The following is a 26444-nucleotide window of genomic DNA, read 5'->3' as shown; positions in this document are numbered from 1 at the left end:
CAACAACAACCATAACAAACCAAGGCCCTGCTGGGAGAAGGACAGCAGGTGAGCGGCCGGGGCCGAGGTTCATGCAAAGGTCTGGCGAGCAGGGCCATGAAGTCACGACACCACGAGGCTCACAAATGAACCCAGATGCCTGGGTCACCACACAAGCACTGCTTTAACACATGGCCCCACCGCTGTCTGTGGATCTCCTCACTCGCAGGGGGAGGGACGGAGAGTGGGAGAGGGGGAGAGAGGGAGAGGGGGAGAGAGGGAGGGAGAGGGGGAGAGAGGGAGAGAGGGAGAGAGAGGGAGAGAGGGAGAGAAGGAGAGAGTGACAGAGAGTGGGAGAGAGGGAGAGGGGGAGAGAGGGAGAGAGTGACAGAGAGAGGGAGAGTGGGAGAGAGGGAGAGAGAGGGAGAGAGGGACAGAGAGAGGGAGAGAGGGAGAGAGAGAGGGAGAGAGGTGGAGAAAGGGAGAGAGGTAGAGAGAGGGAGAGAATGAGAGAGTGACAGAGTGGGAGAGAGGGAGAGGGAGGGAGGGAGAGAGTGACAGAGAGAGGGAGAGTGGGAGAGAGGGAGAGTGGTGGATAGAGGGAGAGAGGGACAGAGAGAGAGGGAGAGTGGGAGAGAGTGACAGAGAGAGGGAGAGGAGGAGAGCGAGAGAGAGAGGAGATAGGGAGAGTGGGAGAGAGAGAGGGGGAGACAGAGAGGGAGAGGAGGAGAGAGGGAGAGAGAGGAGAGAGGGAGAGCAGAGAGATAGAGAGGGAGGGAGGGAGATGAGGAGAAAGGGAGAAAAGGAGAGGAGGAGAGAGGGAGAGGAGGAGAGGGAGAGTGGGCGAGAGAGTTTACTGAGCAAGTCTTTTGAGATTTTCACTCGGAGAGTGAGAGTGAGTGAGTGAGTGAGTAAGTGAGTGAGGGAGACAACGATAAAGATGCATTGATTAACATCGCAGCAGGATCGAACAAGTGATTGAAGGAGGGAGGAACGCATGGATGGATGGATGGAAGACGACGGGCGGGAGAGAATAAAATAAGAGAGAGAATGTGCGCGCGCCGCGAACGTGTGCACGCGTTACCCTGGTGGGAGATGGGGGGGGGTCGGGCGGGCGACGACATGCAGAAACAAACTAGGAGATAATGAGACAGGCACACGCACACCATCGGACGATGGAAAAAAGGAAAGTGCAAGCAGGCGAGGCAGGGTGGGGGATGTGGGGATGGGTAAGCAGTTTGTTAGTGGTGGCTAGACTTCACCTCCACCGGCTCTTGTTAAAGGCGTCACCGCCACGAGATAGTAAGCCCACACTCTATATTCAAACGCACACACACACACACGAAATCCAGCCCACACTCTATATTCAAACGCACACACACACACGAAATCCAGCCCACACTCTATATTCAAACGCACACACACACACGAAATCCAGCCCACACTCTATATTCAAACGCACACAGTTACCTTTAACTTGTTGTCAATCTTCCCTCTTATCTATCTATCTCTCTTTCGGTGTGTGTCTCTCTCTGTTCAAGATTATAGGCAGAATCTCCTTCCTTGCTTTCACAACAACACACTCTTTCTCTCCGTCTCTTCCCGTCTCTCTCCCCATCTCTCTCTCTTTCTCTCTCCCCGTCTCTCACTCTCTCTCTCTCTCTCTCTCTCTCTCTCTCTCTCTCTGCCCAATCTGTGGGAAAATGTGAAGTTTCTTTCCATTGCCTTTAGGGTGAGCCGGTGAAACCCCTGCCAGTCTGTAAATCAGGGACAGTAAGAGGACTGACAGGAAGCCACTTGAGCAAGATAGAGAGACAGAGAAAGAGAGAGAGAGAGAGAGAAATAGAGAAAGTGGGGGAGACAAAGAGAAAGAGAGAAAGGCAGAACAAGTAGGAAAAAAACAACAACATAGAAAGACACCGAATGACGTTGAAAGGAGTCCCACCCCCTCTCCCTCCCTGCCGTGAGTACAGTTAATCTAGCGGGCTGCAAGTGGCCGCAAGTGGCCCAGCGCTAAGGTGCGTTCGCTGACTCTGGGACCGGGTGGCCCGGCGAGCAGGTGGCTGAAGGCTGATGGCGCGCTGCGTGCGGCGCCCGGGATCTCCCTCTCTTATCAACGGCTCCCTGCTTGTCTCTCTATGACATGTTCCCTGGATTTCACTCCATTTCACCGTATTATTTTTCAACACCGGGAAAGAGAGAGACGGCAGCTTGAGCAAACGCAATGGCACCCTGTCATGTAAATTCACACCCGACATGAATTTAAAACAAGCTGCATCCAGACAGCCATAAAGCGGTGGATAACAAACAAAAAAGTAAAACAATAGGCCAGGACGTACCGGCGGGCTAGGGGTAACACGGAGGGAGGCCTCAAACACCGCCTGGCGGCCATGCTTGAACAGATGGCCGGCGGTACATTCCAAATTCTAGGGGGCCGGTGCGGTATGTGGGTCGACTCGGGTTAGAGGACACACACGCCGCGGCCAGAACAGAAGGTAGTGGGCCCGGCGTCTCTTTAGCCTCAACCGCTTGTTGACGGATGATGTATTTCTGCGACGCCCCAGTCCACGGATACAGCCATCTGATTGGACGAACGGGACATCAAAACGGGTATATTTGTTGGCCAGCCACATAAATAACGTGCTATGACTGAAGGGGGGCGAGCTAATTTTGTACAATCTGTGCTACAGCCTCCAGGTATTGAAGGTGTTTTTTAATTGACATTGAGGTTCAGTCTGGTGCTCAGTGCGGCTCTCTCTCTCTCGGGGCTGTCGTCGGGTTGAACCTGCAGATGGTTAACTATGCATGCCGTTCATCTGTAGAGCACATCCTGCTGTATCTGTGTTTTATGCACAAGCGGCTGGCTGAGAAGTAATCACTACCTGCTCCTTATTTCAGTCAGTTCATTATTCAGCCCACAGGCGGCTTGTTCACATAGAATGCCAGGAAGTATCTCTCCTCTCCCCCAAAAAACACTCCAGGAACTAAAACCAAGACAAAACCTTAATTATTATCCGCCTGTCCCGGCTCACCTGACTGTTCAAGAAAGGCAATCAGCACTGCATTTGGGTTTGTGGAGGTGTGGATAGGTTAAATGTGTGTGCACATGTGTGCGCGTGGGTGTGCATGTGGATGCACGTGTGTGTGTGTGTGTGTGTACATGTGTGTATGTGTGCGTACATATGTGTGTGTGTGTGTGTGTGTATGTGTGCGTATGAGTGTGTGCATGCGTGTGTGTGTGTTTGCGTGCGTGCATATGTGAGTGTAAAGATAAGCAAGGCAGGAGAGAGAGATTATATGGTTTACAGGGATGACCTAAATACAGGTACCATGGCGATGATGTACACCAGAGCTGTAAGAAAATAACAGGAATTTAAAGCCGTTGATAAGAGCTAAAAATAACAAAGCTACGTCTCTCTGGACATCACAGTGCCGTTGTTATGGTTAGTCAGGTCTCACATGTACAATCAGTTTAATTGGAGGACTGAAAGTACTTGTACATGAAAACATTTATTACATTAGCACACAATCGTAAAATCTAATTGCTTTTCTCTTTTTCAAATAGCAAACTGCTTGACCTAACCTGCCTATGATATTACAAATAATTTGAGAATGTTTTCGTGATTTGCAAATAATTGTTTATAGGTCAATAGCCAAGGCAAAAGTCTAGTGTAAAACAGACCAGGGGATTAAGTTGGATCTCTAAACACTTGTCTATGCCAACACACTTATTATTATTTAGAAGGAGGGAAGGAATTTGACTTTACAGCGAGGTCAAACTATTTACATTACCTGGCAGTCAAAGTAATATCTTTATTTATACAGAAAGTCTGGAATGAGAAAATATATTAGTTTGGAATTAAAGCAGAACTCCTCGTCTTTGAAGATTAATGAGAAGAATGTTAAATCATATTGCTAGATTCAACTGAGTTGAGACATTAGACCTTTTTTTTTTAAACATACAAAGCTGTTATTTTATTCAGGAACATCCTGATGAGTCTGAAAATACCTCGGAGAAACAATGACATGAACGTACATGAAATGCATCTTCACACTGCTCTGTGCACAGCATCCCGAAATTGAATATAACACTCGAGACTAGAGAAGAAATAATGCAGAGAAATGAATAATTGCAAACAAAACAAGTCCGATTTGAAGGAAGGTGATTTATTAGTTGGCTGAGCTGGCCAGCAGATGTATTTCACTAGGCTAGCCCCCTTTATACATAATTACCTCAAGGCCAGTCGTCCGCAGCTAAAATTAACAAGCTCTGCCAAAGCAGAGGTATGGAAGCATGATGAAGCAGCTCCTTTCTCCCTCTCTCTCTGCCTCTTCCCCTCTCTCTCTCTGCATCTTCCTCTCTCTATCTCTCTGCGTCTTCCTCTCTCTATCTCTCTGCGTCTTCCTCTCTCTCTCTATCTGCCTCGTCCTCTCTCTCTCTCTGTAACACACAGTACCCAGTGTGGTACATCGAGTTGTGTTTCTGCTGTTGTTGTAGTCATGAAAGAATGGGATAGAACAGTTTAATCCGAATATAGTTTGGAGGGGACATTCATCAAGCGGAAACAACATCAAGCATTCAGGTTTCTTCTTGCCTTACTACCTCTTTTCTTCTACCTCTTAGTACGCAAGCATAAAATAACGAGATGGAAAATGGGTGTAAGTGTTTCGTGGCAATAAAACTTTGCATCCTCTTATTGTGAAAAGCTGCATTATGGGGCCTGTGATCTTTCCCTTTTACAAGAGCACTACCTATACAGATATTGTATTGATGCATAGGAGCGCTTCTGCAGACACAGGAATGTATACAGGATTGTTATGCTTTACCTCCATCAAAACACTTTTCTACGCTTCAAGTATATACTATTCGATGCTAAAAAAAAAACCACAACAGATATGTGTTGTCACATATTTTCACCATTCACGATCATCACAGACCTCCCTCAGCCGGTCCCTGGTCGTTTGTTCTGCTGCCAAACCCACAAAAATAACCCAACTTAATAACCTAAATCCCTGTTGTCACACACATCTGATGGCGTGATGCCAACGTGTCAGGAGCAACTGTCACCATGGCAGTGAACGAGCCCGATCAATTTCCAATAGATAAACCCACCATGGCACGCGGCACATCAGGGGGTAGTCGCTTTAATATCCAGCAAGGCAATTCCAAGAGCGGGTTGGGGGTGTCTAGCACTCTGCTGGGGTTGTGGTATGACTAGCTAGCTAGTTTATGAGGACTGACTTTAATGTCGGGAAACACAGATGCCACGCTTACTGGACTTCAATGAAAGGAACTGAAAACAGAAGATGGCAGTAGGCTGTTAGGTAGCTAGCAGTCTGGTTCTGAGAAGGCATGGGGGGGAATTGAGAGAAAAAGTGAGCAGAAAAGGATAAATTCAATCCATGACAAATCAAGTTAATTCAAAGGTGGTACAATCTGCATGGGTACATTTACACCTTACAAAGAGGAATTTGGGTTTCAATCAAACAAAACAATTCCCTTAATCTTTGTAACCTTTCCCATGCTCCACCACTCACACATCCACCAATACCACACCTCCACCAGACGATTAAATAATTATACACCATTCCTTGCCAAGGAATACACTGTACTTTGCATGATAAAAGTACCCTTCCGTGCTACGGCACACCAAAACATCTTAATGCCAGTGAATGAGGATTTAATTACCCAGAAGTATAAAGGCAGTGGTTGGTATGTTTTGAATACAAATAGCATGTCTTTATGCTGTAATCCCAGATGTGTCAGAGGACTTGAATAGAGGAAAGGGAATCTACAACCACCGGGCAGTTGCTGAATTTAGTAAATTATACACTAGTTGATGGGTTTGATACACTGAAGAGAAAAACCCCAAAGTAGGAGCTTATAGGCGGTTTACCGCTCTCTCAGTGTGTTGGATTGGAGGGATTTAAAATGGTACATAGAATGTAATATCATCACTTAGGTGGAGAGACGGTATGCAGCGCAGTATTTGCATATTTTCATCAAAGGGCTTGGGCTTGCTAGTTCAGTATCAAAGATAGATTGAAAGACATGAATGTATGATAGACACACACATGTATTATGCAAAAAAAATGTTCAGGTTCACAGTGAGCTCTGTGCACAGGAGTGTGTTGAAATCCATCCCGCTTATGGTGGTTTCTAGATTCGATTTTTATATGAAAAGGTGTACACCGTGTATTTTCCTCCTTGTGAGACATAATGGCATTTCTTTGGTCTTTAAACAATTCATAATAGATTAATAATTAAGTCAAAAATAAGCTCAAAAGTAAGCCCAGTTGGGGATCTAGACTTATTCATCAGACCAAACTTTTAAAATACCATCCAAACTTTCAAAAGAACAACTACCTGAAACCAAGTGTGAACCTACCTCCAGGGAAGAGCCGGTTCCGGGCATTGATTTCCTACTATTTCCTTCTCAGTGTGTGTGCGTTTATGTGTGTGTGTGTGTGTGTGTGTGTGTGTGTGTGTGTGTGTGTGTGTGTGTGTGTGTGATATAGACGAAATGTTAAAAAGTTGTGGGAAAAATAGCAAAAGTAAGTCTATCAGAGTATATATACAGTGGGGCAAAATAGTATTTAGTCAGCCACCAATTGTGCAAGTTCTCCCACTTAAAAAGACGAGAGAGGCCTGTAATTTTCATCATAGGTAAACCTCAGCTATGAGAGACTAAATGAAAAAAAAAATCCAGAAAATCACATTGTCTGATTTTTTAAGAATTTATTTGCAAATTATGGTGGAAAATAAGTATTTGGTCACCTACAAACCAGGAAGATTTCTGGCTGTCACAGACCTGTAACTTCTTCTTTAAGAGGCTCCTCTGTCCTCCACTTGTTACCTGTATTAATGGCACCTGTTTGAACTCCTTATCAGTATAAAAGACACCTGTCCACAACCTCAAACAGTCACACTCCAAACTCCACTATGACCAAGACCAAAGAGCTGTCAAAGGACACCAGAAACACAATTGTAGACCTGCACCAGGCTGGGAAGTCTGAACCTGCAATAGGTAAGCAGCTTGGTGTGAAGAAATCAACTGTGGGAGCAATTATTAGGAAATGGAATACATACAAGACCACTGATAATCTCCCTCGATCTGGGGCTCCACGCAAGATCTCCCCCTGTGGGGTCAAAATGATCACAAGAACGGTGAACAAAAATCCCAGAACCACACGGGGGGACCTAGTGAATGACCTCCAGAGAGCTGGGACCAAAGTAACAAAGGCTACCATCACTAACACACTACGCCGCCAGGGACTCAAATCCTGCAGTGCCAGACGTTTCCCCCTGCTAAAGCCAGTGCATGTCAGGGCCCGTTTGAAGTTTGCTAGAGAGCATTTGGAGGATCCAGAACAGGATTGGGAGAATGTCATATGGTCAGATGAAACCAAAATATAACTTTTTGGTAAAAACTCAACTCGTCGTGTTTGGAGGAGAAAGAATGCTGAGTTGCATCCAAAGAACACCATACCTACAGTGAAGCATGGGGGTGGAAACATCATGCTTTGGGGCTGTTTTTCTGCCAAGGGACCAGGACGTCTGATCCGTATGACGGAAAGAATGAATGGGGCCATGTATTGTGAGATTTTGAGTGAAACCTCCTTCCATCAGCAAGGGCACTGAAGATGAAACGTGGCTGGGTCTTTCAGCATGACAATGACCCCAAACACACCGCCCGGGCAACGAAGGAGTGGCTTCGTAAGAAGCATTTCAAGGTCCTGGAGTGGCCTAGCCAGTCTCCAGATCTCAACCCCATAGAAAATCTTTGGAGGGAGTTGAAAGTCCGTGTGGCCCAAAAACATCACTGCTCTAGAGGAGATCTGCATGGAGGAATGGGCCAAAATACCAGCAGCAGTGTGTGAAAACCTTGTAAAGACTTACAGAAAACGTTTGACCTCTGTCATTGCCAACAAATGGCATGTAACAAAGTATTGAGATGACCTTTTGTTATTGACCAAATAGTTACTTTCCACCATAATTTGCAAATAAATTCTTTAAAAATCAGACAATGTGATTTTCTAGATTTTTTTTTTCATTTTGTCTCTCATAGCTGAGGTATACCTATGATGAAAATTACAGGCCTCTCTCATCTTTTTAAGTGGGAGAACTTGCACAATTGGAGGCTGACTAAATACTTTTTTGCCCCACTGTATGTGTGTAAATAGTAAGTAGGATGCATGCTTGTAGTTTGTGTGTGTCTCAGAGGGGTCTACAGAGTGCATTGACAGCCTACATGGACTCTGAGGTAATTGGAGAAGGCTGTCTAAAAAAGGGACGCCCTCACAGCACCGTGGGACAGAGAGACGGACACAAAGGCAGCTGATTGGATGGAAAAGTCTCAGCTAGGTTCTTCACCAAGGGAAACACCTGAGCAACTTCACTAATACCATTTGTTTCCACTGCAGATGTACTCCGGTTGGTCTGTGTGTGTGTGTGTGTGTGTGCATGTTTGTGTGTGAGCGCGTTTTTTTTAATGAAGTAAGTGTGAATGAGCACACAAATGTGTGAATTCTCATGCATGTATTTTAGTGTGTGTATAAAGGTGTGTGTACACCATTTTTTTTTAACAGAGTAGGTGTGAATGTGCGCAGAAATGTGAGAAAGCGCATCGCACATATGTGTTTCAACACTTATATACGCAAATGTGTGTGTTTGTGTGTCGCGATTGTGTGTGTGCGTGAGTGTCTCGTTCGACAAAGCTTGTATGGATTGAGTGGGTGTGTGCTTCAGTGTGTTCAAGAATGAAAGTGTAGTCGATAAAGCTGTCTCTATGCAAACAATGGCGAAGTCTAGAGTTCTCCATCAACAAAAATAAACCCTTATGCCAACACCAGGAGAGTGGCTATGCCTAACGCCCACTAGACTAGACTATGAACTGCTTTCTTTGTGCTTTGCACCTCAGCTTTTAAGAAAGGAAGAGACGTCGCAGTTTGGGCGGTCTGTAATATGCGCCTCTCACACATCGTGTCGGCGAGGCCCCAGATCACACAAATAATGTCTCGGTTATGCAAGATTGGCCCATTTGAGATAGATTAATGCCCTCACCTCGGTACGCGTTTTAGCAATGTAGGCTCTTTCTTTGTGGCGTGAGAGGATGGTCTCAATGATCTTTGGCTTCAATATCTTCTACTTGCCGTTTCACATAGCACATAGGCCATGATTTGAACACGTCTGTTGTCAGAGATAATACAGGGAGGCAGAAGCTCAGGAAGAAGAGCGGATTGACTTGTAACCGGAAGGGTTGCTACTTCGATGACCGGCGCCTCCTAGCTGCTCCAAGAGTGTCGAGGTGTCCCTGAGCAAGGCAGCTCACCCTAAGTGCTCCCGACGAGCTGGCTGTCGTCTTGCACGGTGGACTGCGCCGTCGGGATGTGAACGTGTGAATGAATGGGTGTAAGACAAAAGCTAAACGTGAATTAGATGATCATTTGATGGTTTGATGAAAGCTTAGTTCCAATCCTTGTCTATTTGAACCAGATTGGATAATGCACATAGCACAAAAATACATTGTGCAATTTGGATAAGCTCACTTTTTGGATAAGCTTACAATGTTTTGTTTCGGGAAAGTTCAAAATAATAAACCATATATAAATGAACAATGAATGAACCCCTATGGCGTTCCTATTTTGAAAGAAGAAACCAAGTCACTTTAATTGACATATTTGCTCATCATTTTCACCCCTTTTGAAATGAGAGTCAAATACAACAACCACTTGACTATCGCTGAGTCCTGTATAAGTATCTGTTTATTTTTGTATTCAAATTATTCACGGCCAATTATCTTGCTTTCATGGACAGGACAGACGAGAGACAGTAAAGTGGGAGGGGAGAGGGAATGATACCTAGCCAATGACCGCTGGAATCAAACCAGGGTCGCAGCGAGGAACCTACGTCGGTGATGAACTCACAGGGTGAGCCACATATCCACGCTGCCAAGGTCAATCTGTTGTTAAATCAATATAAAGCTCATTACATGCAGCGGATTGTAGTCAAGTTACAGGACAATCATGAATCACCACCAACACGTTGTGGAGAACGGAGCCATGCCAGCACGCTATAGGGGTCCGGTATTTGGGTGGCTGGTTGTGTTCACCATGTGCTGTGTGGATGACCGATCTCTTTCATCATACATGGCTCCTATTTATGTATTTATGGTCCATGTTGACATGTGTGATTCATGTCCACCTGCTTCTCTTTTAACCCGTTGAGACCTGCCCGGTTTAGTCACATCCATCAGTTTGGACCAACATGTATAAATGTTCCTGTATCCCTGTTCAAACATAAATCATAGTACATCCTAGGCTTTTCTCCCTCTTGAGCGGCGAGTTTTAGTGTGGGTGTGAGTCACCGAATAGGTCGGGGAAAGCAAGGTTAGCACATGATTTAGCCTAATGCTTTTAGCTGAGGCCCCACAAAGGGCTCAGAAAATGATAAAAAGCTAAAGTACTGACGATGTGGGGTATTTAAAATATGTTTTTTAAACTTGGCCGCCAGCCACACAGAGCCAGCAGGTTTATTTTGTATTTTTTTTGCTGACAGAGATCAAGGTTCACTGTTGAAAAAGAATATCCCGTTCCCATGAAATATTCTTGTTTCCCATAAGGTTTTTGGTGGACTATTGCCCAGACACGGTGACAAAAAAGGAGAGAGAGGGAGAATGCTTTGACTGAGTCTTCATTCAATATTCTTTTTTTTTTGTCAAGGTCAAAAGTAAGAAACAAAATCAGGATGAAACTGAAAAAGCAGTATACATTAAAAAATCCGGCAGCTCCTCTTCCTCTCAGCCGACTGAAAGGGCCCTTGCAAAGGTTGCCGGCGTTGAGGGACTGAAAAAGTTTGGTTCCGCTGTCTGCAGGGCCTTTAATGGCAAGCATCCTTGAGAGCCAAATGGCTGTGACCCCCATCTGCCCTTATGCTAAACCCTCCTGTGTCTGTATTCACGGTTAGAGCCTTTGAGAAAGAGCCTCTTCTAAATTGTAAGCACTGTAATGATTTCCACATCCAAAAGGACATTTGTGAGGGCCAATAAGTGCATGTTACAAAACACTGTAAACCGCTGACATATAATGAGGACGGGAAGATTGGTCATTAATACAATCAGGCAACTTCCTTTAACGGTAGACCATAATAATCATTTATTTCATTAATTATTAAAGGAAAATGAATGCTGTGTGTGTGTGTGCGTTGAAACAGATCCACACAAAAAACTGAAAACAAAAAAAGCAAGGGCGTAAACATCCATAGATCATTGTCCTCCTCACAACTGCTCTGTCCCTGGAAGGTAAACGTTTGCTCAAACAGCGCAGTGTCCCCTGGTGCAGTGCAGAGTAGACTCTACCGTCAGCGAGCCTTTACATCACACACTGGGTGTTTTCATATGTTAAACAATGCATTTCATTATGTTCCCCCACTGCTGTTTCTGCGTGCTCCTGTGCACAAGCCTCTGAGCCGGAGTGAGTTGCAGACCTTGCATTTTATCTCAATAGTATCACTGCAAGGTAACATTCATATCCAGGCTTTAGCCTTTTATTCAAAGCAGGAAAGACAAGATACATGTCATGAAGGAGCCGCTAAGTGGTTAGGCGCCTTGCTGATGAGTACCAGCCAGTAAGCAGCTGACATTTACATTTTTCGCGAGAAGCGTGGAGCCTTCCTCCACTGTTGAGGTGGGAATCACAGTTCCAGCAAGGCCCACCTTTCACGGTGGGCCCCCGACTAACGTGATCAGAACTCACACTAATCTGACCTGTCACTCATCCTGGGCCCCATGGCTGAGTGCTGGGAGCCGGATTGACAAGTGTAACCGGGGTGGGGGCGTGGCCAAGTATGCTAATGGCACTGATTCAAAGGCTCCTGCAGTGTCTCGAGATGGTTAGTGCACGCCGAGACGGAGTATTGTTTTCAGCATTTAAGCCAATAACACCGTGGTTATCCGGAAGCCTTTGTGTTCGTTCAGTCTGCTTGGCCCCAACATCATGACGTTGAGTCTTTTAATTAGACATCAACTTTCCTTTCCCAGCCTTCGGAATTATTATTCAATATTAAAGCGTATTAGTGTTGTGAAAAACGAAATGGCAAGAGAAACAACGAGCCTTTTCACTTTAATGAATATCGACCCATTTGCCGCTCTGTGCATCTTTTATCTTGTGTGTGCGCTTGTGCGCGCGTGTGTTTGTGATGCTCTTAATGGTTCTATTTATCCCTAGGAGGATGTGGCTTCGACGCAGACGCCACGCGGCCGCCTCCAGCATACTAAGATCCAGCCTCCGTTCTATCCCCCCCCCCTCTTCATCCCCTCAATCATCTTCAGCATCATCATCCTTCATCTTTCTGCCCTCTTTTTCCTCCAACTCTCACCTCCTCTTCCCCTCTCACTGGCCTGATCCTGATCCTATCATCGCCAGTCCTTTATGTACAAGTATGCCATCATCGTCTCATCGCGTCGTCGAGTGTCAAATATAAATAAACATTGCACTTGGGTTAACTGTAATAAAAAATAATACTCACTCAATGGCAAAAATAATATCTTGATTGAAGTACATTGATGACAATGACATTTTCTCAGAATCCCAATGTTATGTTGTATGATTTATAATGTTGTTTGTGTTTGTGATGTTGTGAATATCGAAGACAATGACACTGATTATTAATGTTGTGGCTATTATTACCCTGTGGTGCCAATTATGTAGAGTGTATATCTTTTGTTTTAATATCTTAATATACACTGGCTCTCATACCAGATCTTAAGCATACAATAACGGGAAACAACTGCCTTAATTCATTCAGTTTTGTATTACCCTGCGGCAACATCTTGTTCCATTTATTCTAATTAACCATATATCTCCATATCGATTAACATAGCCGAAACGTTCACCACAACTAATAATAAAACCTTTTAACTTATCTGCAATCGAATCTGTGACACCGGTAATCCGTCGCAAATCCGTAGTCCAGGGGAGCCAGTCATGTGTAAACACTGCTAAAAGGACGGCTGACATGCATAATTAAACGGTGATGCTTATTTGTTGCATTGCTGAGGCAGGCAAAAGGGGCTTAAGTATTAATGGCCCGGTGAAGACCACAGTGAGATAGCACCTATCCTTAATGGATGGCCTTGTGTTATTTATAGACCAAGCATGAAGGGAAGGTGTGATTGATGGTAAAAAAAAAAGACATAGAAAGAGAAAGAATATGGGGAGATCATGCATCTTCCAGCTCCTCCTGATCATCTTACAACCGATTTCGAAAGAACACATTTTGAAAGAGGTAAGCGGCTCTATGTAGCGGCTCTATTCAGCCGACGATAACAAGCTCTGCTATTATTTTCTTGGGTTTTAACATAGAAGTTTTCTTCCGAGCAAGGACACAATGGGACGTTTTCCCAGGGTCCAATTTTGATGCTCATTCGATAATAAAAGCTAGTATGTGTGTGTGTGTGTGTGTGTGTGTGTGTGTGTGTGTGTGTGTGTGTGTGTGTGTGTGTGTGTGTGTGCGTGCGTGTGTCCGTGTGCGTGTCTATGTGTGTCTAAACAACAAAACAACAAAAGCTCATACAGTCTCAATCAAGACCCTATTCTTGCAGTGCTCCATTGGTGATACTCCAACATACTCCATCCCTGAGATTGTAGTAGTAAGCATGGAACAATAGAGTTAGCTCTATTGGGTATCGCCAGAAACAGGAAAACGTTCCTCTGTGTAGCAACGCCTATGTGTTGTCAATCGGCCGCAATCCCCTGAGCAAAACGTCACAAGATCCACTGCCTCAAAAGTGTTGAAAGCAGAAAAATAAGCCAGAACAGGACACCGCAGCACACAGAGCCACATTATTCTAAACGCCTGAACAGCCAAGAGAGCTCTTATGCAGTGACATGAGCTGATGTGAATATATATCCCCTAAACACACTTCACTATAACTTCTGACTCCTTCATGCTTCCTCCCCTCCAGTGTGCTGCCAGTCAGCTAGCTCATTAGCCCGGGTTTGAAGCCTCTAACAAGCTCAGCCACCGGGGAGGGGCGCGACAATGTGTGCACACATGGTGAATTGTTTATGTTCACAACATTGCAATGGGGGACGGCGTGGGTGGGCGTAGAGACGTGCTATGCCATGTGTTCAGAGCAGACGCATGTCTAATGTCACCCCATGAACCCGTTTTTAAATCTCAACAGAAAATCGCATAAGGGTTCGACACTGCCACCGCCCCTCCATGACCTGAGGCATGTATCTCTGTTCCCCCTCTAGACACTGGTACCAACCTGTCTAAGCTTTTCCAATGTTGTTGGGAATAGTCATGGGATGGGAAGAGAGGGGAGACAGTAAAAATAGCCTATAGCTATCTGCAGAATTAAGTGAATATCAATCAGGAAATTATTTCCATACAGACCGCTTGGCGAGATGTGATAGGTTGGTCTGATAAGAGAGCACTGGCTGCGTGCTTGATTGATGGGGTGTGTAATTGAAGGGCTGAAATGCAATCGCCGAACTGTTGATAAGGAAATTTGCAACAGTTGGCAAAATTGAAAAAGGCAACAACCCTAGCCAATAATCCAATGCATTAAACTGAATACTTTAAGTTTGCCTAACACCTCCTTCCCTCTTGTCCAATCGCAACAGTCCTCAAAGTGTGCACGGAATGAGAAAGTGTGACTATAACATTAGTATATATTGTATTTTTTTTAAGGGTGCAGTGTGTACAATATGGCTCATTTTGCGGGGCGGAATTGGCAGATATGCAATATAATATTCATAAATATGATTTAAATAGTTTACAGTCCTTTGAAAATAAGAGTTGTTGTGGTTTATCTTAGATGAGCTCTGTATATGTACATAGTGCTATACCACGGAGCCCGCAGATTCTCACCGCCCGGTTCCTCCAGTAGCCCAGGAGGGCTACTATTTCAAAAAAGGATTTTACGTGCCTGGAATTTATAATCATAATCGCTATCTTACTTGTAAGTTATGACTTATAGCTTTACAGACTAAAACAGCCTAAAAAAATCACATACAAATGTATAAATCTATCAAGGAACCCTGACACTTGGCTACTCGATGCGGTGGTAGACGATGACATCGTTTTGAAGTACCTTCTGGCCCCTGAGGGGCCCGTACAGGTCCCTGTAGCTTCTCCTCTGTCGTTGGACAGGGAAGGGTCAGGAGTGGGTATTCAGTTGGTTCCAACCTGCAACCTCCCCTCAAGGTGCTTTCAGCAACCTAACTTAATTTACAACCTAACGATTGCATTGTTTACAGCATTCCTCAAACAGCCCCCATGTTTATTCCCCGGCAAAAGAGCTGCCTCCACGGCATTTTGTGCTGACGATGAGGGAAGCTCAGATGTTAGCGGCTCTATTCAGCCGATGATTACAAGCTGCGCTTTTATTTCCTTGGGTTTTTAACATTGATGTTTTCTTCAGACCAAGCAGAACAGGACACAATGCTGGCAAGGGAACCTGTCTTCATAGCATAAGTTCCACCTCCTCTATGACCGCTCACCTCCTCCACTATCCTCCCATCTCCTCACTGGACTCCCACCTCCTCTATGGTGTCCCAGCTCCTTTCCCACCTCTCCTTCTCCTTTCCCACCTCTCCTCCGCGCTTCTCTGACGTTCAACATCCTGCCATGCCTCCTCCTCTTTCTCAGATCACCACCCCTACTTGTGTCTTGACTCCTCCTCCTCCTCCTCCTCCTCCTCCTCCTCCTCCTCCTCCTCCCACCACCTCTACTGGCGTCCCATCTCCTACCCGCCATCATCTAAGCCGCCAAATCAAAACTTCACGGTTCCCTCCGGCAGTGACCTGTATATCTGTTAATAAACTCAACTCCCAGGTCAAAAATAACCTGGCAAAAAAATAACACACACTCATTTCATTTAAAAGTAAGAATATGTGTGTGTTGGGTTGTGTGTCTGTATGTGTGTGTGTCCGTGTGTGCGAGTGAGCAAGCGTGCATGGGTGTGTGTGTGTGTGTGTGTGTGTGTGTGTGTGTGTGTGTGTGTGTGTGTGTGTGTGTGTGTGTGTGTGTGTGTGTACCGTGGCACAGTTCTCCCAACACCCCGTCACTTCACAGTCATTCCTAGCTTCCACCCGTTATCCAATAACTCTGTATGTCTGGGGAGGGGGGGGAGGCGAGCAGCGCTACAAAGAGTCGACGGAGACAATGTGAGCGAGAGCCAAAAGAACAAGGAGGGTAATGAAAGAGGAGGCAGAAGGGGAGAGGGGAGAGGGACCCTCCCAGATGGCAGCCGAAACGGAGGCCGCGTCTTGTCGTCTATCATTTGAAGAGCTCACTCCTTCGCTTGTCGGGGCAGCAACACAACTTAATAGTCTGTGTGTACCAGGCGCGCACACACACACAGACCTTGTCCTGAGTGTGGTGGGTTTGCACATGGAGAGAGAGAGAGAGAGAGAGAGAGAGAGAGAGAGAGAGAGAGAGAGAGAGAGAGAGAGAGAGAGAGAGAGAGAGAGAGAGAGATGTAAAGCACTCACTGAAAACTGAATGCAAAAACACAATACAATATAATCATTATCACGTTATCATCCCACAGCACGATAGCATTATGCAACTTATTGTTTTAAATTTAGACTTACTGGCAGCACTACAGTAATGTACCCTACTGCATATGTTCAGACACATCCCAGTATATTAATGACACGAACTGTGCACAAAAGAACACTGCAGTATGAGTAACTTCAATTTTTTGCAACTAAACCAAGCAGAAGAGAAATAAAGAATACTGACACAAGCCAACACAGGGTCATTAAAAACATGGAATGGCCTTATGTGCCTTGAGCCTTCGTGGACAAGGAAAAACAGCTGTACTGCTGTCCATAGCAATGTGTTACACAAGATAACTACATTTGTTATTAGCAAGACTTTGAGGACCAAAGAGAAATCCATGGAGGCTTGAAACGCACGTAACTAGTTATTCTTTAGACCAGTGTTTTTCAACCAATGTGCCGCGGCACACTGCTGTGCCGTGAGAGATGGACAGGTGCTCCGTGAAAAATGATGCAAATTCACTTCATCGGTTAAAAAATATATATATTGGTCTACTCCGTGTAAGCCAGTCTGAGCCGGGTGTGTGTGGTCGCGCTGTTGGTGGTATGCTACGTAAATACTCCCATATGCATGTTGGTGGCGGTAGGCAGCGCAATTAATTGACAGATATGCAAACAATAAATTACAGATGAAGTGATTGGTGTACACGCGAGTAACGCAACGCAAACATGGATAAATATATGAAAAGAAAAGAACCCACTCCTGATCAAAGTAATCAAGTGCCCCCATAACCAATCCAGTCGACGAGCCCACGACAAGTGGGGTTCAAAAGAAAGCAAAAGCGGTGAGCTCAAGGCTGTACAGTGACACGTATCTGCCATTTGGTTTTTCCTTTACTGGGGATCCTGTTGCACCGTGTCCGTTGTGCGTAGTATGTGGGGAGAAGCTATCAAACAGTGCCATGGTCCCTAGCAAGCTTAACCCATTTGTACCGGCTGCTGTGCGGCGCAACATTGTATCTAGTAGATACAATGTTACACTGCGCAGCAGGCGCTGTGCTGCGCAACATTGTATCTAGTAGATGCAATGTTGCTCCGCGCAGCCGGTACAAATGGGTGGTAAACACGCATTGATGCGCAATCCAGTCTTAAAGGTAAACACGCACAGATGCGTGATCCGGTCTGAATGGGTTAAGCGACACCTGCAAACCAAACAACCATCCCTCCAAAATAAGCCTTCGGACTATTTTGTTCGTTTGCGTGACCGCACTGGGAAACAGGCAACTTCGATGAGGAAAGCCACAAAGGTGTCCGAGAAAGCCCTCCATGCTAGCTATTTAGTAGCTGAACTTGTGGCTTAATCAAAAAAAGCCACGCACTGTGGGGGAAACATTAATATTACCAGACTGCAAAGCCACTGTCAATGCCATTCTAGGCCCAGATGCAGATTAAGAAGTGGCAAGAAGTCCCCCTCTCAAATAACACCATAGCGAGACGAATTGATGATATGTCTGCGGACATAGAGAGTGTGGTTTTAGAGAAGATACGTTGTAGTGAGAAATATGCTTTGCAACTGGATGAATCCATAGATATCAGTGGCCATGCGCAACTAATGGCCAACATGCGCTTTGTGGATGGAGAGACTATCCCCGAGAATTTCCTTTTTTGCAAAGCAATGCCCGATAAAACCACAGGAGGGGAAATCTTTCGGGTCACATCAGAGTACCTTGAACAAGGAGGACTTCAGTGGTTGAGTTGTGTAAGTGTGTGCACTGACGGAGCTGGAGCCAGGGTCGGGCGCATCAAAGGCTTCGTGAGCAGAGTTCGAGAGAAGAACCCTAATGTTGTAGCCACGCATTGCTTTTAACATCGCGAGGCACTTGTTGCCAAAACTTTACCAACGGAGCTGGCCAGTGTGTTGGATAACGTTGTGATGGGAGCGGAGCAAAAGTCCTTATTGCTCCATATGGAGGTCCGGTGGTTGTCCCGGGGAAAAGTTCTGGCCCGCGTATACGAATTGAGGGAGGAATTAAAAATATTTTGGACTGAAGAGAAGAGGTTCGATGACGCAAAGCTGCTTGCAAGTGATGAACGGTGTGCACGGCTTGCATACATGGCAGACACGTTTGCGTATCTGAATGAACTCAATGCGCGAATGCAAGGTCGAGATGAAAACCTTCTTTCAAGCACAGGCAAAATAAACGGATTCCGTTCAAGGATCTCCCTTTGGCGACAGCATTTGGAAAGGGGTGACGCTCTCGAAATGTTCCCCCTCGCCCAAAAATGGCAAGAACAGGTCAATACTTCAGCCTTGTGCGAATTGATCAAAAAACACCTGAAAACACTTTTCAGGTTTCAAGAAAAAATATCCTTTTATTTTTCCTCAGCCAACACCAACTCATTTGACTGAGTCAGGGACCAATATAAGTCTGTGGTTGATAAAGACACGAATTTGACTTTGCAGGAGCAAGAACAACTAATTGAACTGAAAGAAGATCGCACATTAAAACTGCTCCATGCAGACCTACAGCTGGATAGTTTTTGGTTGACTGCTGCCAAAGAATACCCTATCGTGGCAAACAAGGCTATCTCAACATTGCTCCCTTTCTCCACAACATACCTCTGCGAGCTTGGCTTTTCAAGTGTAGCTGCAATAAAGACTACAAACAGAGAACGTCTGCGATCAATTGATGAGGAACTACGCGTGTGCCTCTCATCAATTTCTGCTAGGATACCACGTTTGTGTGCATCTAAACAGGCCCAGATTTCAGTGAGTTTTAAGTCTTTGAACAATAAATGTAAAGGCATCTGTATTTTATTTTATTTTGTTTGATAACATGTTGGTGTGCCGTGGGATTTTTTCCTTGTCTGAAGTGTGCCGTGGCGCAAAAAAGGTTGAAAAACACTGCTTTAGACCATTATGTGCATCGGCTTACCTAGAATTAGAGTGTTTGTTTACCAGTAAACGCTTTTCTGCGGTTCGTTCAGGTCAATTTTATTTCATATATTCGTATTCATGGAGTTTGAAACACTCAGTAGTCACTAAGGTGTCAGTAATAGCAGGTCCTCATTACTACTTCAATCTCTTAAAAGCCGCTGAATGGGCTTTCACTATAGTTTATCACTTCTTACTTAGCAGGTCACATCTCACCTAGTTTTCTGTATCAAAAAAAGGATATCGGTGCGACCCGACATTAAATCATGTTGCTCAGCCCTTCCAACCGCTACCTAAAGCCCATAACATGACACCCTTCTGTTCTGGAAGGCCTACACTTTTTAAGGACACCTCACAGTAAGTTTTGATGGTTTACAAGTTTTGACGTTTTTTTTTGACAAATTAACATCCTTCCCTATATTGCATTCAAGCCTTTAACCGACTGCAATGCTCCGTCTCTCTCGCTCAACATAAAAGCAAACAAACCCAGCGTAGAACCACGGTAAGCAGTAGTCAACGCGAGCAATGCATTGCTATCTGTATTGTCACATATGCCCACGGTCCTTATTCTCCATGACGCCTGCGTGCATTAGATAACCAAGGGCGCCATTACCTGCCCGTCTGAGCATACTGCCACCCCCCAAACAATGGCTGACATTCTGCCCTTTTATTGTTTGAAATGTTATCGAGTAGTTACGAGACAAAAGCCTGATCTGTCACTGCAGCAAAGTATCGACAGGGGGGGCAGGGTGGGCCGTAAATGACATCCTTTTAATGTAATGTATGTGATTAAAGTTAATTTCCTCTATCATCCACGCCATTGTGATGCTAATTCGAACGCCGCCAGTAATTTTTATTTTGAAAGTACAGAAGGCGGACGTGATTATCCTAGTTTTTATTGTGACATCTGCTTAAACCAACAGCTATTTGTTCCTTAGCATGTTTACCCTGCTCTGCTGTCGCCCAGCAGCCCCCGAGGTTTTAGGGAGAAATATGGTGCCGGAGAAATCTTACGAGTGGATCTTTGTGTGACTTGTTTTGAGTGGCCCTTTTGACAGCCGGGAAAGCCTACAGCACCAATGGTAAACTTTTATACGCTGAAGGCTAGACAGAACCTAAGAAAATTAATTCAGCCTTGGTTTAGTTTTAGGTGAATTTCCGAAGATACCTGAAGAAGTGTTCTTACAGCTTCACAGTAACGCCACAAAAACAACAATCCAAAAACAACACGTTGGATTCATTTAAAGTTTCAATCTAACTCAGCAGATGCCAGAGTGCCCGTTGACCACCAACCACACAATTCTGGCTCCCTGGCTCAAGCCGACATCGGACTTCATTGTCCTGAACGTAAGCGTTGAAGCGTGTCCCATAAAACCCCCATTAAAGATGCATGAGGGAGGCTGTGAACATGCTGCAGCGTGAGCTAAATGTTCACGGAGCATCAGGCAGGTATGGCTGCATGAGGGGGAGGAGGAGGAGGAGAGTGCGGACAGACCACGTAGTCATAGGACAGCCTTTTTCTCCTCCAATACACAGCCTATAACCTAATTCCCAGCTTACATCGGCCAGCCATGTATACCTTAGGCACCACACAGCCACACTGGGACATTTGCCTGTGTTGCTGTGTTGTTGACTGTCTTGTGGTATCAATAAAACAGGATTGGTATTGGCTCGGCTAAGGAGTGGAAAAGCTCTGTTTCTAGTCTCTCCACGAGAACGCGGTCACCGCTGTGCAGCGTTAGTGTGTTCGCATTTCCATATGCATATCCTAAAGTCTATTCTTGTGCATACCACGTGCCTTCATAGGTGTGTGTGTGTGTTTGTGTGTTAGTGTGAGGGTGTTTTTGTGCGCTAATCGCTAATGATGTGGTGCAAGGTTGATCTAGAAAGCCTGATGAGAGGAACAATAAAGCAGTCGGTTGTTGCTGCAGGTTTAAAAAACGAGCTTCAGTGCTATACGTTGAGGAAAGGGAGGTGCGTGCGTGTATCCGTGCATGTGTGCTCAAGTGTGTGCCCGTGCGCGAGTCCATACGCGCGAGTGTGTGCATGTGTGTTTGAACCCTTTATGAACCTGACCTTAACAGTAGCACTCATGAGAAACAAATGCATCATTCAAACACCATCCGCAATGGTAAAAAAAAGACACAAATACCGGGGGGGTAGAAATACACAGCATGCCAAGATGAATAAGTAAAAGGGAAGCACTCTCCTGAGGAAAGGGAAGAGCTACTGTAAGGCAGGAGCTCCTGTAGCACCTGGTCCACCGCTGCGCTGCTATTCCCAGTGGTTGCAAGGGGGGAGGGGATGCTTCTTGAATGTGTATGATCTGCATTAACGTGATCGTATTGTCCCCCGAGACCATACAAACTCTCTCATGAAGATATCCACCTATGTATATGGAGGCTATGTTGCAGCACTATGAGATGAGGCAGTAGCTGGATTCAGTAATAAATATAAATAATCAATAAAAAAAAACATGCAACCACACGCACAAAAAATATATATATTTTTTTTAGGGCCTGGGTGGTCATTAGGGTGCAATTATTACAGCAATGTGCCCCCGTCATGATTAAAATGTCCAGCTGAAGTAAAGAGGGAAGGGAGCCGGTGACAAGCCATTCATCTGATCTGCTGCCGAAATATGAGCACACCCGCTGGGGGGGAGGCAAAGAGCAGATAGGAGATGAGGTGGGCAGAGAGAACCGGTTTATAAACTCTGCATAAACTGTGCAAGCAGAGCGCTACCACCATCAACACCACCCACACCAGCACCACCTCACACAGATTCACGGGGGCCAGCAGTATAAGGTAGGATGTCTCTCCAACCAGCCATTATTCCAGCCGATCACCCACACAATAACACCTCGGCCTGTCTCCGGTCTTCTCACGATCTGGCCCCCCTGTGCAGTCACTTCATTAAAACAAAACAAGTCCAATCTCCATTACTCCCTGACCTTTATTCTGCTAAAGGGTTCATTCACAATCTGCCATGTCGCAAAACGGCTAAAGTCACCTTCTTACGATCCGACTTTAGGTGTTAAGTTACCTTTTTTCCAAAGTCCTTCATAATTGGATGGCAAATGTGCCTGTTCAAGGAGGGTCACTGTTAATATTTTCTAACCCTTTTCATCATAAATTGTTTGGCCGGATGTAAGTGAAGTTTTGAAGTGGATTTGCTGTTGTGTAAGCTAAGCAAAATCACACTCTCACAGTCCAGCCTATTTGGTCTAATTGGTAACCACAACCTGCTATTGAAGTTTGGAAAAATAGATTGGTGTGTGTGTGTGTGTGTGTGTGTGTGTGTGTGTGTGTGTGTGTGGTGCATGTGGTGTGTGTGTTTTATGTTAATTATGTTGTATACAGCAAAAAAAAAAACATACATCTAATCAAATAAAATCTTAAAATACACAAATACCCCTCACACAGAAAAGGCAATAAACAAATAAACTCAAAAATCCAACTGCTATGACCATTGGTGCAATATCCACTGATACAACAACACACAGTGGTTTCGGTGTAACACTAGAGATTTACCAGTAAATCAACACGTATCCTATTTCATACTTCACCATGAAATACCATCACTGCAAAGTATTCCAATCAGAGGAAACTCCCAGAATCTTGGGAGACAAAGCGCATAATGCCCACAGGCAAAATCTCTGTAATTGTGTAGTTTAGACTCATGCAATGCATACTTGATTTGATTGGATTTTCCCACAACCATTCTCACACTAGAAACGCAAACCAAACACATGCAAAAGTAAACATAAACATGCTCTCATATTTAAACAGAGAGAGAAACACACATGACCACACATATTTGGGAGGGTGTGTGTGTGTGTGTGTGTGTGTGTGTGTGTGTGTGTGTGTGTGTGTGCGCTACAGAACATGGTTGCTACCATCTTATACATGCAGCACCTGTCAGCTGGTGTTATGGGACTGCCAAGTGCTTGTTTGTTTCTGTGTTTGTGTTTCTGAATGTGTGTGTGTGTGTGTGTGTGTGTGTGTGTGTGTGTGTGTGTGTGTGTGTGTGTGTGTGTGTGTGTGTGTGTGTGTGTGTGTGTTCGGGCTGTACATATTTTTTGTTGCATGAGGGTGTGTTGTAGTATATCAATCAGTCTGTCTTATATTGGGCCTGACTACACCATCAACCATTCTCTCTAACTCACTCCCTCTCTCCATCCTCCACACTTTCGTCACAATCTTCATCTTTCCCCAATTGTCCTGCTTCTCCTCGCGAAGTACCAGTATCCATTGGACATTGGTTTCTCTCTCTCTCCCTCTCTCTCTCTGTCTCTCTCTCTCTTTCATATCCCACAGTGCACCTGTGACTGAAACAGAGGGAGTCTGTCTCTTCCCCTCATGCTCCAACCCCCTCAGGCCTCTACTCCATCATGAGAAGGAGAGCAGGAAAATAAGGAGAAACAGACACAGAGAGAAGAATAGACACAGACAGACAGACAGGCAGGCAGGCAGGCAGGCAGACAGACAGACAGACAGACAGACAGACAGACAGACAGACAGACAGACAGACAGACAGACAGACAGACAGGAATGATTACATGGTCTCCTGACAGTTGGAGCTTGACCAAACAATGAAATAAAGAGGCAGGCAAACCAATCTGCCTGATGGTTTTATCTGGCGTTCCAATCAACCCCGTCCACACGAATCCAATTGCAAACGCTATTATCGCACTTTAACATGACATCGGAAACCGAGAAAACCATTGCCAATTTCCAATTTTTGCATGTAATTAGTTTTTTATGGGTTTTGTAGGGTTGTTTTAAATAGAAAAACGTATATGTGAATTTCTTTTGATTTGGCAGGTAATCGGAGGACTAAGAGAGTGGCGACAGAGCCATTGTAATATCCAGTAAGGTGAAAGTGGTAAATGATTCCATAGAGCGCCCTGCAGAAACACACCGTCAGGAGAATCAAGAGGCTCAGAGCGAGACCCCTGCTTGGCCCCTAAGATGAAGGTCCAAAATCCGCATCCTCAAAGTAAAGGGGACCTTTACTTTGAAAATACTTACAATTTTGTTTGGTTATCTTTGGAATTTCTTGTTATATATTATACAAATACAAATGTGTGTGTGTGTGTGTGTGTGTGTGTGTGTGTGTGTGTGTGTGTGTGTGTGTGTGTGTGTGTGTGTGTGTGCGTGCATACGGAGGACCAGTGAATATGTATATATGAAACATCTTTATCATGATGTTGCCTTGTGTACATCATGATAATGCTGGTAAACATCATGATAATTTGGATTAGCATTTTGCTGATGAGGGCATTTGTGCCTACAAAATATAACAACTACATTTTACCACCAGTCAATACATCAGGAACCCTAATGACCCCTCCAGAGAAATTTTCTGCCCATCATGGTTAGAAATAAACACTCAAACCATGTGTTTGCTTTGGTATGGATCTCCAAATACCCAGAATAGCAACAGAAAAAAAGGAACAACAGTTTTGCTGAAAACGCCAAACAAACAGGAGATTCACCGTATCTCCAGCTTATTATTTGTTTCCATTTTTCCTCAAACACCTTGAGAACAGTTGTCAGATATGTCTCTTATTGCACTGTACTCCTGAGAGAAGGAGGCTGGCTGGCTACTGACAGCTCAACTGCTTTGTGTATTACACACACAGGAGAACCATGTTCTACATGCTTGTTTCGTTTTTGGATTATTATTAGGTATTTGGTTGCTTGGGTTTGTGTGCGTGTGTGTGTGTGTGTGTGTGTGTGTGTGTGCGCGTGTGTGCGTGCGTGTTTGTGTGCGCATGTGTGTGTGTGTGTGTGTGTGTATTTGTGTGCTATCCCCTCTGCTTGTGTGTCTGCTAATAGCTTAGTAGTGAGTCTTTAAATGTGAAATACTACCGGCGTAAATTACAGACATTAAATCCATTTTATGCTTTAAGCTTGCTGCCCCCGAAAAAGCAGAGGAATAGCGGGGACCTGCTCTCTCACTAATTGGAGTAAAACTGTGGACACATTTATTTACCAAAGTGTAGACTTTGGCTTTAAACCCGTATCAAGAGCTCATCCCGCCTGCTCATAGTGATCAATACTAATCAATCCACCCCCTGAGAGCTGCATCATTAAACGATAAACTTATTACAAGATAAAGGCTGGAGGAAAGTCCCCCGCACTAAGGCCCGAAAAAAAAGACAAAAAACAACGTGTTCACTCTAAAATAACGACCTGGAGGTGCAGCACAAAGGATGTTTCAAAGAGAAAGGCAAACGGGGAGAGCTGGGGACGCAACTCTTCCAAAAGGTTGCCAGCACCTTTCTCACTTAGTACCCGGCGGAGGGGGGTCACTCACCCAGGCCGGGGGGGATCTCCGGGCACGGCGGCAGCGGCTTGGGCGAGGGCTTGACGCTGGGCAGCTGCTGCTCGCCGGCCGCCAGGTAGCCGGCCAGCGTGGCGTTGGGCCGGGACAGGTTGTACAGGTAGAGGTGGTGGCCGCCCGCCGCCGCCACCGTGCCGCCGTTGTTGTTGGCGCCGCCGCCGCCGCCGCCGCCGCCGCCGCGGGAGCCGTTGCGGCCGTTGTTGAAGCGGCTGAAGAGGTCGAAGCGCTGCGTGTACACGTCGAAGTAGAGGATCATCATGATGAGGAAGTGGAGCAGGCAGAGCAGCAGCACGCCCTTGCAGATGCGCTCCAGAGTCCGGCCCAGCATCAGCCGGGCCATGGCCGCCGACGACGACGACGACGACGGCCGCCGCCGATGGCCGCCCTCCGCCCGACGGCCGGCCACGATAGCGCTGGCGTGGCGGGGCCCCCGGTCTACTGGCGCCCGGGGCTCATGCGCCCGCAGCGCGCGGTCGGGCGGGGCGGGCGGGCGGGGGCTGCCTCGCTGGGGACTGGGACAGGGGGGGGAGGGGGGGAGGGGAGGGGGGTTCAGATAAGGGGCATTCGGTGGGCTGGAGTCTGGACTACCTGGCTCCCGCGGAGGTCATGAGTCGCCGAGCGGAGGAGGCTTAGGAGGAGGAGGAGGAGGAGGAGGAGGAGGAG

General features: G+C 45.7%; 1 protein-coding gene across 1 annotated transcript in view; it reads right to left on the bottom strand.

Moving 5' to 3' along the window:
• b4galt2 (UDP-Gal:betaGlcNAc beta 1,4- galactosyltransferase, polypeptide 2) overlaps positions 1 to 26127 on the bottom strand; it is a gene marked incomplete at its 3' end in the record, with an annotated part of 94500 nt that extends 68373 nt beyond the window's left edge. The window contains exon 1 of the mRNA XM_079751414.1: positions 25755 to 26127. Coding sequence (XP_079607540.1) covers positions 25755 to 26121 — 367 coding nt within the window. The 5' untranslated portion in view covers positions 26122 to 26127. The remainder of the gene's footprint in view (positions 1 to 25754) is intronic.
• Positions 26128 to 26444: the final 317 nt, after the last annotated feature.

Source organism: Pollachius pollachius, assembly GCF_949987615.1.
Source record: "Pollachius pollachius genome assembly, chromosome: 14".
Classification (NCBI taxonomy): domain Eukaryota; kingdom Metazoa; phylum Chordata; class Actinopteri; order Gadiformes; family Gadidae; genus Pollachius; species Pollachius pollachius.
Note: the sequence above shows the minus strand (reverse complement) of the source record. Positions and strands in the feature narration are given on the sequence as shown.